Consider the following 10,921-nt stretch of genomic DNA (forward strand, 5'->3'; position numbering starts at 1 on the left):
GTTTTACACTCATCTGAGACATGAGGACCCCGCTGACCGCCGCGGTGTTTGTGTTTCTGGGACTAATTCATCCGATCGCGTCGACGGTGAGTGTGTTGTCTACAGTCCCACTTCCAACAGTGTGGACGTCACAGCTCGCACTTCCTGGTGTCAGTTGTGTCCCTGTTCCGAGGTGAAGTGGTGTTCGCCAAGGAAATGTCAATGTGTGTGATTATGTGTTTTTTAACGATGCTGTTGCTTTTTCCTGCTTGACTTTTGTTTTTATACGGAAAACTTATAAGTAAAGCCAATCGATTTAGCTCTGTGCTTGATTATTGTCTGTTTCCTCTCAGGATTGACTTGTTAAACAGTAAGTGGCTGTGTTCCATCCGAGGGGTTCCAGACAAAGTGTCGCCTGCACAGAATTAAATGAATTGTATTAACATCTATTAATTGACTAGTTGATTAGTTTGAGACAACGATTTGCATGCAGATAATTGATCAAATATATCATATCACACTTCCCATTTAGTGGATTTTACTTCTCCTATTCCATTTGGGCTTTTTGTAGCATTCTATTTTTAGAAATATGTTATATTATTTGTATTAGGAAGCAGGTACATTTGTTTTTTGCTTTAAAAAAATATATATTTTACTTGTTTCACAATTGGATGAATAAATTATTGTTTTAAAGCAGGTCATGGGCCCCTCCCATTGAATGCAGTGTTGATAATCCTAAATTTGATATCTTTCATAATGACCATATTGACAGTGTAATAGGAAGTATTCAAGTCTGAAGTCAAAGTTGAAACACCATAATATGAATATATAACCAATTGCAAGTATTCAAATAGGTGCACAATTTTAAAGTGCATAGATAATAACATTACCAATTGGATGTTCCCACTGTATCCTTTAATTATTAGATATTTCAACTTATTGTTTTATTATAATTACTGTTGTGTAAGCAGCTTTCAAATGTTGTTGTTGGTCAAATTGGAGCCGTACTGCTGCAGTTTATCATATTGTTTGTAAAGCAATTATCCTGAAAGTAACCATACTTGACTAAAAAGAACAATATTTCCAATGGAGGGAAAATCAAAGATATAAAGAGTGATTTTATCTCATGGAAGAGCTTTTTACCATGTGCTCCTATATACGTCTTCTACTCAAACAGCTCACGTGAAAAAGCTTTTTCCGCATGTGTGGTTCTGTCTTTTGTGTTGCTAACAACGGATCCTGTGCTCGTGTCCATTTACTGCTTTGTCAAATGGGTGGAGGGACATCAACATTTCATTGGAACCATATCAAGTTTTACTGGTGATAACAGTGTGATCACTTGCATCATTATGGGTTTTTCAGCTACAGTGTGCTGTTGTGTCACTTCAGTGGGACTTTGTATCTAGGACATGATTCATCTCTTTATTGTCCTCTCAAAGAAAGTACCTCATTAAGCTTCCTCCACCTCTTGTCTGTTTTTCATATGTCCAACAATGGAGGAGGAAGGAACACAATGGTGCTGTTGTGTAGAATTCCTTCTTGATTTTAAATAACTTTATTTTAAACCAGATTTCTGCCCTCCCTGAAGACACGGAAGGATCAGGCTATGACCTGGGCACTTCTGACGACGGTTCAGGGGATTGGCCCGAGCAAGGTAATCCTTGGTGCCATGTCCAATGACTATAAAACATTTATTTTTTTCTACAGAACATATATCAAGATCCAATTTTAGATTTATCTCATTGTTATATCCAAACTTAAATATGATCCTTGCTCCCTGTTTGCAGATGAAGTTACAAACATTATGGATCACCCCAACAGCAAAGAGCGGACCTTTGACGGTACAGTGTGGCCTGCAGGAGAATTTGGATCAGGATACGTTATTCTGTCAAACAGCAAGAGCTTCTTGGAGAACAAACAAATCGTTTCAGGTAGTTCGCACTATGTTTGACAAAATGATACACTCTGTTAGTCTGTAAGTCCTTTTTCTTGGCAGACATCTTGAAATGTCACAGTAGGAAAAGCGCAGGTGAAAATAACAATGAATGACGGCTGCATTCCATTTAGCTGATCCGGTTTTTAGGTTCCTGGTCATTCAAACCCAGTGATTTTTTATCTTCGCAGCTATTATTGCAGGAGGAGTTACGGGAATTATACTGGGTGCAATTATCGTGGCAATAATAATCTTCAAGTGGCGCAACAAAGTTGATGGAGGATACATTCAGGCCCAGCAGACTCGCATGGAAGAAGATGTTTAACTGTCCACACTGAAACTGTGTCACCAATGTTGATGATCCCCTTCCATTGGAGCTATACTGCAAATGCATTCTTTCCTCAGACGTTCGACAGACAGAGTGGGCGTGTACGAGGGATGACAGCTCTTCTTGTATTTAATGCAAATGTTTCTGTGTTCATTGACGATTAATTTATTGAAAAGAAGAATTGTCTTGATGACTTTCATGTAGTGTATATTTTACAGAGCTTTATAATTGCCTCATTCTTACCCAGGGCCATGTAGCTACCGTTGAGGTCATTTCCTCTGTGTTTTAAGGAATATTATGTTTTTCTAATATTAATTTTTTGTTGTTGTGGAAATTAGATGCAGGGAATAGTCTGCCAGGATAATGATCACTAACCTGTACTTATCCACTGCATAACCCCACAGTGGGTTTCCATTATTTTTGCCTTATTGGCCCCGAGGAAATGCTTGATAAATCTTCTTCACAGAAGACATTTTGAGGTTAGGAAACAGTACAGGTGTACATAATAAAATAATTGATAATGATAAATATTCCATGTAGCTGCTTGAGGTTTGGGGTCCTGACTTTGTGTTTTCTGTCTCACTGTCTGGCTTCCTGGGACTTTTGAATAGAACAGGGCCATCGTTAAGTTATGAACAATGTTAATGTTATGATGAATGTTAATGTTAATGTTTCTACGAAGACACCTGTTGAAATCTCTTGCCTTTCAAACCTGCATGCAGGACGAATAAGGAAGGACTAGTATTTCTGTGATCCTGCTGCAGCACCAGTTGTACTACCAATACTGTATGACCCACTGCGTTTTAGAGGGAAACATCAGTTTAGCTAATTAACTCATGATATATGGGGAAACTCATTTCGAAGTGTTTGTATTATACTAATTTATATCAAATATAATTTGATTAGGTGATGATGATCGGCTGCTGCAATGTAGCACAGTGATGTTGTCTCTGTACTGTATGTGCCATGAAATAATATTACCATTTTTATATTGTATTACTGTTAATAAATTCGTTTATAACTGTTTTAATCCTCAATGTCTTTTATGATTTATGTGCAAATATTGAGTGTATACGAGAATTACTACACTACCCACAATCCTACAGTGTACCATCGACGTCTCTGATTGGTTAGAGGTCGTAGGCGAGGCAGTCGCACTGGTTTTTGGGATGAGTAATTTCCGTCACACTTGGAATAATCTTCAATCTTCGTACATTTGCCTTTTTGTCCTGTTTCCCCCTTTTTCTTTTGCTCCGAATAAAAATGTTTTATGGTCTCGACTCATCTCGTCGTGGCTTGGTTCCAGGCCGATCTGATTGGTCAGTAGTTGGACTGGTGACTGGCTTTGATCTCCCTTCTCGAACTTCAGGTGAGCGGTTCACAGCCCCGGTAAGAGGAGAACCAGCTTCGTAGGAACGAAAACCCCGAGTTAAACCATAGACTGTATGAGTGAAACCCGAAGTTACTGCGACCTCCGCTCCTGCATCGCAGCTCCACACAGCTCTTGTCCCCGCCCCTCCCGCTCCACAGCAGGAGCGCTTGTTTTCTATCCGCGGCGTCGCGCGGCTCCTCGGGGTGGACGTGCAAGTGGTGGGCGTTCCTGCCGTGTTTCGCTCGCGTTCCCCTGTCACCGTGCCGAGAATCTTTTTTGTTTGTTTTGTTCTTCCCTTCCTTCGCTTTCTCGACCAGCGACTCTCCCGATGTTTCTGCCGACTCTCGTGGAGGACATGCATCACTTCAAGCCCAGTCGCGACCGGCTGTACACCACCAGGTGTTGCGGATGTTGCCACGTCCGGACGGGGACCATCATCCTGGGTACATGGTACATGGTACGTAAAATGGTCGATGCAGGCGCTAGCATGCTAGTTGGCGCTAGCATTGGCAGCCAGTTGCGTCGAGTTGGGTAAAGCGGCACAAGTCGCGCGGCGGGTGTCGACCACGACACGCGGCCGCGTTTATAACTCGAGCGACGCGCTGAAAGTAATCGTGCGAGGTCAGTCACGGTTTATTTTCTAACCGTCGTTTTGCGCCGAGTTAACGGGAATTAGGACGCTAGCGTTAGCATTAGCACGCTAGCGTCCTGGGTTCTGGATGCATGCCTCCGTCGGAACTGTGGCAACCCTCTGAAACGGAGGTTATTAAACCGATCACTGACGACCGTCGAGGATCCGCGGGACCCGACGGTTAAAGAAGAAGAAGAAGAAGAAGAGTGGCATTTGGCACGAATAGCACACTAGCTAGCCGACACAAGGCTAACTTGCTAACGCGAAGGTTGTCGAATCATAACAGAAGGAAGTTTGGTCCAAAAAAACAAAAACAAAACAAAAGGTCCAGAGTATTCCTTTGCACAAGACGCATACTGCAATATAATAATATATTCCCTGAGTGTAGTCATTGAGATGTGCAGGTTAAAAACGGGGAAGTGTATTTCACATTGTCTGTGAACTCACAGCTGGACGCATCTGCTTTTCATTTCCCCACATCAGCACAACAGATGTTTCTGTTTCAATTCCTGACGTCAAACTTTCTTATTTTTCACCGGCCGGACTGTGACAGAACACCATTCTACACGTTCCAGCTTGTTGGCACTGTTACCATTAAAAACAAAGGCAACGAGATTAACAAGATTGACTCATCATAGAAGTAAAGATCCTACAGTCTGGGCATGGCTGGTAACTTTAGAATAGAAATTAAGATTGTGGAGATCTTTTCTTCTGTGCTCAAGCGCTGGTTTGCTGCTAAAATTATGAAAGAATAAAAGGCCCAACGATCTTTGAGATAATAGTTGGACAAGTTTGAGTTGCAGACGCGGCGATGCGAATTTCCGAAAACCCTCACATGACTTTGTCGTTTTTGGTTCCCTTTTTCTTTTTTAATCATCAGAAGTGCCGTCCCTCACTAATGATCATCTGATAAGGCCGTCAAGCCTTCAAAGGTTGTTCAGACAGCTGCTAAGAAAACGGAACACGATTGGCTGGTGGATAATGTCACAGATTCATTTTGGCCCCAAAGGCAGACAAGCTACTTCCTGATAAGTCTGCGTCGGCCTGCACTGGTTTGGACTGTGTGAATGAAAACTCTCTTTTTTGCCACTGGCGTGCAACAGGTCTTCTCACAGTGTTTGTAATGTCTCCACCTAAATGAGCTGGAACTTAATCGCACAAGAAAAGTGTATCTGGGCATTTGCGTCTTGAAGTTGTCTGAATGTATAAACCGATTGACACAAACAGCCTGTCGTGCCCACGTCTACGCGACACCTCTCTGTGCTCAAGTCCCTCCTCGGACATCTTTTTGCAGCTGTTGTGACTTGGCTGAATACTATGCATGCTGACCTTGTTGACTTGTCTCATGCCATCGTCGTCCTTTGAGGGCATCTGTGCTTTCACTTCTCGAAAAGAAAAGTTTCATTTCACTTCCGGTCCAGGTTTGTTCGCCACATTATCTTTTATATGTCACACATTTTCCTATTCTCATAGAGGTAAAGTTTCATTTTCTCTCGTTCAGGTCAACGTTGGTTTCACTTAATTCTAAGCTCTTTTCCTTTTTTTACTGTATTTAGAATTTAACAGTTGTCTATTCTATTCTATACTATACAAAAAGGGTGACACATTGTTGTACTGTTGTATTGCCAGTGTCATGCATGTCCATACAAGTAGACTGCCACACAATATTGACATGAATTGAAAGCTGTAGCTGCTTGGAAGAGGAAGGTATTCAATCTAATTAACATTCTTTTCCATGTTGTGAAAATGTTAATTATATAAAAGACACTCAATTTGTTGTTGATGTGCGAAGACATGCAGAACTACTGCTAGAGTCCTTTTTATTAAAACCCTCCTCCCTCTGCTCAGGTAGTCAACCTGTTGATGGGCATCCTGCTGACCATAGCTGTGACCCACCCGGAGAACGTGCCCACCATCGACTTGCAATATGAGGTCATCGACCATTACTTTGCCTCCAACAGGATGTCTGGTAAGCTCTGAGAACCGCGTAAGAGCAAATAAACTTCATCATAAAAATAATTATAATTTATTCACTTTGTCACATGATTACACTGCAAGTACACGTCACATTCACACTGCGCTGTTTTTTTATCCCACGGAGGCAGATCGAACCACCAAACCCTCAGGTTTTTAAATATATACTGATATTTTTTATAGAGCAAACGATTAAATTGATTATTGAAATATTAATTAAACACAGCTCATTCTGTTATGGTGGCCCCGGTGAATTGCCCATTTAAAAACAATTTTTTTCTTCGCTGGATTTTCCGGTCTGCAGCTGCTTTTTCTCTCACTAACTCTTGGGCGGCTGTTATGCCGAGACTGAACATGTGACTCATCATCCAAGGGAAAGCACAACAACTCCCCACTGACTGACTGCTAAACAAAACTACTCATGGAGACGGCGGTGTGTGTGTGTGTGTGTGTGTGTGTGTGTGTGTGTGTGTGTGTGTGTGTGTGTGTGTGTGTGTGTGTGTGTGTGTGTGTGTGTGTGTGTGTGTGTGTGTGTGTGTGTGTGTGTGTGTGTGTGTGTGTGTGTGCGCGCGTGTGCGCGCGTGTGTGCGTGCGCGAGTGTGTGCGTGCGCGAGTGTGTGCGTGCGCGAGTGTGTGCGTGCGCGAGTGAGTGTGTGTCTGCGCGAGTGTGTGTGGGCGAGTGTGTGTGCGCGAGTGTGTGAGTGTGTGAGAGAAGGCTGGAAGGACTGTTGGGGTTCCTTTCTCTCTAGCTTGGGGTTGTTTTGTTGGTTGGCATCTTCGTTTTTTTCTCAAACGGTAATTAAGAAAGGAAACCGCAGTGGGTTGACCTTCCCGCAGCAGGCTCACGCCAGCACACAGATCAGTGGAGGACGTCCACAGCCTGCAGAGACAATGTTGTTGTTACTCCTGGCTAGAAGTGAAGCTTGATCCAGTTGTTGAGCTACTGAGCAACACAGAATTGTGTCTCATCCGCATTGTTGCCTGTTCTCTGCAGCGCAACAGGCAGAACAGTTTTAGGAAACGAGAGACGTGAGAGTGATGGAGGCAAAAGAGGATATTAAATGCCTTTTTAATTACCTCAGTCTGAGTTTCATGAGAGGCTTAATGCTTCCCAGAGTTTGCTTTTGAATTCGGGGTTGGCTGGAAAGCGAGCTGCCCTGGAGACTGTTCACTTGGACTGTACGCAAATCACGGCTGCCTCAAAGCGCATAGGCAAATATCGATTCATCCACACTACTCTAAACGTTCAAGCTAAAAAGAAAGTTTTGTAATTGTGTTTGTTGTCACTTTGTCCCATACAGAGAATGCCTGTGTTGGGTTCGCAATCTCTCTGCTGATGCTCACCATCAGCGCCATGATGGTGTATGGAGCCATTACTGTAAGTGTGCACTGTAGAGAAGTTTTCCTTTTTTTTTAATTCTCTTTTTACAACATGTCATGGTTTCTCATGCAAATATGTAAACCCCACACATGCAGGCGTTGCCTTCAAGTTATATAATACTAGCACCAGTAAGATGCAACAGGAAAAAAAACAAAGCACCCTCTGCTGTTTTTGTAAACAGTATAATTTAGCTGGGTGTTGAAAGAAATCATGTAGCGTTGGAGGTTTAGTGCACGATGTTATGTTCTCACTGCTTGTCATCTCCACCTCACAGGCCTGCCTGATGTCATCACGACTGACAGGTTTGATAGCCCTTCCACATGGACCTGCGTTAAGCTGCTAGTCAGGGTGACTGCATAGTTGAAATATGACACACGCAGGTGTCGCGCCCCGACGAGACTCCCATGCAGCACTGCTGTCGGTGTAGTGTCCTAGTGAATTTACCTGTCTACGTTTGAACCGTCGTCATAAATCCCAAAAGATATATCCACCTCCTGGCTAAATAAAGTAGTTTTTCTTTATTTGTCAAGACAAATCAACCCAGAATGCCTGTAGAAGAGTTTCCTGTGAAGTGGCAGTGAGTAAAAGGACCAATTTTGCTTATTTTCAACCGTCTCCGTGTGTATGTTACTCTTTGGCTGATATACACATTCACAATGTGGGCTCTCCCTGTACCTATAGGCTGTTTGCATTCAGCCCAAACCACATGTAAAGATGCAGCCCTAACCCTAACCCTGAAAAGCAGTAAAACATGTTTTCAAACCAAAAAAGATCAAATTGGACATTTTAAACTAAGAAAAGTTGATCCTCAGCTGCAAGACGTGTAAATATAATAAAAACCAACCCGAGAATGTTTAAGACATAAGGTTGAAAAAAAAGAAAAAATGGTCCTTTCTTCTCTCTTAATCTCAAAACTGAGTCATTTTCTTCCTCCCTTTGTGTTTTCGGGTTCCTTCAGCATCGTGACGGATGGCTCATCCCGTTTTTCTGCTACCAGCTGTTTGACTTCGCTCTGAGCTGCCTGGTGGCCGTCAGCTCTCTCACCTACCTGCCCAGGATCAAGGACTACCTGGACCAGCTGGTAAGACCCGAGACCCAGCAGTCCACACGTCTTCAGACTCACTTACATGTTTCACATTTCTGACAACATAGCAGAATACACTGTTTTTTATAACAGAGTGCTCTTAGTTTTCCTCAAAAGTTATTCAAAGTGTAAAATAAATAAATAAATTCCCACCTGCACATTGAGATCAATTTAGTTTTCAGTGACAGCGTTGATGTGAGTTGAATAAGTTTATATTGGTCGTATCGATTATCTGACACTGTCTGTTGTACTGTCTGTTTTCATCCTCAGCCCGATTTCCCGTACAAGGATAACCTCCTCTCTCTGGACTCCAGCTGCCTGCTGCTCTTTGTACTCATCTTCTTCGCCTTCCTCATCATCCTCAAGGTGAAACTAATAATTGTTCACCTGTTAAACCCGGTTTATTCAGTCTCCCAACACAAACTAATGTAAGAAGAGATGAGAAAACGCATGTTAAATTCCCGCCTGCGAGTTCAGTAAAGTAGTGAATTCAAGAGAGGAAACGTTTCTGTTCATCAGACAAAACTGGCGTTGTCCAATTTATAAGTTTTCTGATCTTTTAACTCATAGAAATGGACAAAGTAAAGCATTGTGGTTTAGCGAATTTAAGAATTGAAGCCGTTTACTGATTGATTAATGATTCAGCTCCAAATATCGAAAAACAAAACATCTCTCCTCTGCAGGCGTACCTGATCAACTGTGTGTGGAACTGCTACAAGTACATCAACAACAGGAACATGCCAGAGATCGCCGTCTACCCTGCGTTTGAGACCCCTCCCCAGGTACGACCCCCTCTGATCGACCGTTATGATCGTCTGTCTCACGCTTCTGCACAGATTCAGGCATGTGTAATGCCTTAACAAAGCCAGCAGGTGGCGTGCCGTCCACACACTGACAATCTTAAGCGGCCAAATGAGGAAAAATCCTTGAATTTACCATGTCAGAGGTGAAAAATTGTTAAAAAAAAAAATAAGAATAAACCATCATTTCCAAATAACAGATTTTAAAGGAGATAAAAATGTATTATAAGAAAAAAACATGGGTTTATCATCATTATTGTTGGATGGAGATTGTTTTATCATCTAGCTGCAGTAAATTAGTACATTTTTTTGCGCCAACACAAACTTATGATCAGTTTGCGTCCTGGCTTCCTTTTATCAGTTAAACCTTTTAATCACTGGCTCATGTTTTTCTTTTTCCTCCAGTACATCCTGCCCACTTACGAGATGGCAATGAAGATGCCAGAGAAGGAACCACCTCCCCCTTATATGCCCGCTTAAACACCAGCACAAGTTGCCAAAACAATACACACACACACACACACACACACACTCAAATATATATATATGTATGCACACGCGCACACACACCCATCATATGCATTCCTACATACCTTCACGAACATTTCTGAGCACCATTACCCCCTCGTCCCCTCCTCTGACCTGCTGTGAACGCGTGAAGCCACTGAAGACGCTTTGTTCAGCCCCCCGCCAGCCCGCTGTGTTGCCGTAGAGTGTCTATGGAGGTTGTGAGAGGAGGAGGATGAAGATGACTGGAGCGATTGAGATCTGTGTGAAATGAATGACTGAATGTGACGATAGAGAGGAAAAAAAAGGAATGGAACAACAAGCTGGCCTTTTAAAAAAATGTCTTAGCAAAAGGGATACGTGTGAAAATTCAAGTGCTTGAAATTCTCTCATCAATCCAGCATCATTCTACCTATAGATTGATATATGAAGTGTAAAAAAAATATATATTATGACAATCCACTTATTATAGCTCTTATTGTTGAATTGTGTTGCCTTTACCCCCTAATTGTTAATATCAAGACGATTCCATCGCAGTCTTGAGTGAAGTCTGTAGCGCTCTTTTGTCCGTTATTTATTTAGCTTTGCTGTGGTTCAGTTCACCTCCCCGCCCCGCCCCTGACGTTTTCATCACCCCTCCGCCCCGATGTGTGAGCAGAGCTGGTGAATAGTTTTCCAGACGAGTGTGAAGGAGAGAGGGACAGAAACGACGGCGTTTGGACGTCTCTGCTTCTCTCTCGCCTTTTCTCACCCGGAGCAAACCGCTGGTGTTGTGAACATTAGTAGTTGCATGCTTATCAAACACCTCCCCCATTACTTTACTGGTATTATATGATTTAGTCCTAATGGAAATACATTTGACTTCAATAAACATTTCAGAACATTTCTATCTCCATTTGACTTTTTGTTAATATACGCTGAAGAAATTGATA

The 10,921-nt window shown here is 42.4% G+C and overlaps 1 protein-coding gene across 4 annotated transcripts; it reads left to right on the forward strand.

The window, feature by feature from the left end:
• The first annotated feature begins 3,430 nt into the window (after positions 1-3,430).
• Positions 3,431-10,872, forward strand: laptm4a (lysosomal protein transmembrane 4 alpha). 4 transcript variants are annotated; one of them, XM_035617360.2, is made up of 8 exons: positions 3,431-3,609; positions 6,092-6,212; positions 6,349-6,369; positions 7,519-7,595; positions 8,557-8,679; positions 8,953-9,048; positions 9,366-9,464; positions 9,888-10,872. In XM_035617360.2, exons 2-8 carry the CDS (start codon positions 6,107-6,109, stop codon positions 9,960-9,962), a joined length of 597 nt encoding a protein of 198 aa, XP_035473253.1. In that variant the 5' UTR covers positions 3,431-3,609; positions 6,092-6,106; the 3' UTR covers positions 9,963-10,872. The 4 variants fall into 4 exon arrangements, with proteins under 4 accessions (XP_035473253.1, XP_035473251.1, XP_035473252.1 ...); XM_035617358.2 differs by lacking the exon at positions 3,431-3,609 and adding an exon at positions 3,618-4,069; XM_035617361.2 differs by lacking the exon at positions 3,431-3,609 and adding an exon at positions 4,099-4,233.
• Positions 10,873-10,921: the final 49 nt, after the last annotated feature.

Source organism: Scophthalmus maximus, chromosome 18 (genome assembly GCF_022379125.1).
Source record: "Scophthalmus maximus strain ysfricsl-2021 chromosome 18, ASM2237912v1, whole genome shotgun sequence".
Classification (NCBI taxonomy): domain Eukaryota; kingdom Metazoa; phylum Chordata; class Actinopteri; order Pleuronectiformes; family Scophthalmidae; genus Scophthalmus; species Scophthalmus maximus.

What these genes read in the sequence shown, in the direction of transcription:
- laptm4a (XM_035617358.2), top strand. Translation starts at nt 3,686, where the DNA reads ATGAGTGAAACCCGAAGTTACTGCGACCTCCGCTCCTGCATCGCAGCT. An exon ending in TCCTGGGTACATGGTACATG is followed by an intron (nt 4,070 to 6,091) that starts GTACGTAAAATG and finishes CCCTCTGCTCAG; the next exon opens with GTAGTCAACCTGTTGATGGG. An exon ending in TGGTGTATGGAGCCATTACT is followed by an intron (nt 7,596 to 8,556) that starts GTAAGTGTGCAC and finishes GGGTTCCTTCAG; the next exon opens with CATCGTGACGGATGGCTCAT.